This window comes from Olea europaea, unplaced genomic scaffold (genome assembly GCF_002742605.1).
Source record: "Olea europaea var. sylvestris unplaced genomic scaffold, O_europaea_v1 scaffold34709, whole genome shotgun sequence".
Classification (NCBI taxonomy): Eukaryota; Viridiplantae; Streptophyta; class Magnoliopsida; order Lamiales; family Oleaceae; genus Olea; species Olea europaea.
The window spans coordinates 1-1,205 of NW_019253798.1; the positions used below are offsets into that span (position 1 = coordinate 1).

General features: G+C 40.0%; 1 protein-coding gene across 1 annotated transcript; it reads left to right on the forward strand.

Moving 5' to 3' along the window:
- Positions 1-23: 23 nt before the first annotated feature.
- Positions 24-1,200, forward strand: LOC111386228 (uncharacterized protein At1g03900-like; the record flags this gene model as incomplete). Its single annotated transcript, XM_023010682.1, has 2 exons — positions 24-788; positions 1,177-1,200. Coding segments are annotated over exons 1-2 (528 nt in total), but the record flags the coding sequence as incomplete, so codon positions are not given.
- Between the last annotated feature and the right edge of the window lie 5 nt (positions 1,201-1,205).

The window sequence follows — 1,205 nt, forward strand, 5'->3', positions numbered from 1 at the left end:
ATTTTTTTTTTTTTTTTTTTTTTCCTTGTTGGAAAGGGAAAAGGTGTCCTGTAATGGTTGTCTAGCGACATGTTAATCCACTGAAAACGAAAATTTCTGTAGATTCACTCCTTATTCCATAATCCACCAACATCGTTGCATTTGGCAATTCAAGCTTAGAATCTACGTCTCTCTCTGTCTGTGCAATTTTCTTGCATTATCTCTTTAAAATCGACCCGGATTTATTGAACCCAGCTGAATTCAATACCACAAAAACAAGAAAATTTCCACATTTCAAAGATACGATGTCGTACGAGGAGGACGAGGAGACCTTCGAGCATACCCTTTTGGTAGTCCGGGAAGTATCCGTTTTCAAAATCCCGCCCCGATCAACTAGCGGTGGGTACAAATGCGGCGAGTGGTTACAGTCCGACAAGATCTGGACGGGTAGGCTCCGGGTAGTGTCCTGCAAGACCCGGTGTGAGATCCGCCTCGAATATCCAAATTCCGGCGAGCTGTTCGCAGCCTGTTTTGTGAATCCAGGTCAAAGAGAGAGCTCCGTTGAACCAGTGTTGGACTCGTCGAGATACTTCGTGTTGAAGATCGAGGATGGGCAAGGGAAGCACGCGTTCATAGGGTTAGGGTTTAACGAGAGAAATGAAGCGTTCGATTTCAATGTTGCACTTTCCGATCACGAAAAGTATGCGAAGAGAGAAGGCGACAAGGATGTTGGCGTCAATGGTGGTGGTGAGGGGAGCAATGAGGAGAATCATATTGATATTCATCCAGCTGTGAATCATCGATTGAAGGTAATTTCTTAACTTTTCTTGTTTTGGAACTTCTAGAGTTGTGTAAAAGGCTTAAATATGCTTAGAGGATGAAGTGAGAACTAAAAGAGTTTAAATCTCGGTCGTAATTATTGTCTTCATGTATACTGCTTTATTGATGATAATTCATTGAGTTCGAACTTTGATGTGATGTTTTTAATACTTGAGATCATCCTATAACTCATAAATAGTTTCCAATTTAGTTTTCTTGGTTTTAGAGGGAAACTAGGATTACTGTATCTAATAGTTGATGCATCAGAATTTGAGTTCACCAGTTACCTATTATTTTTTTTTTCCAGGATTCATATTGCTAAAGATTTCTTCCTGTTCTTATATATAATGTAAGCATCATTGCATGTTTGATCTGTAGGAAGGGGAAACCATTCGGATAAATGTGAA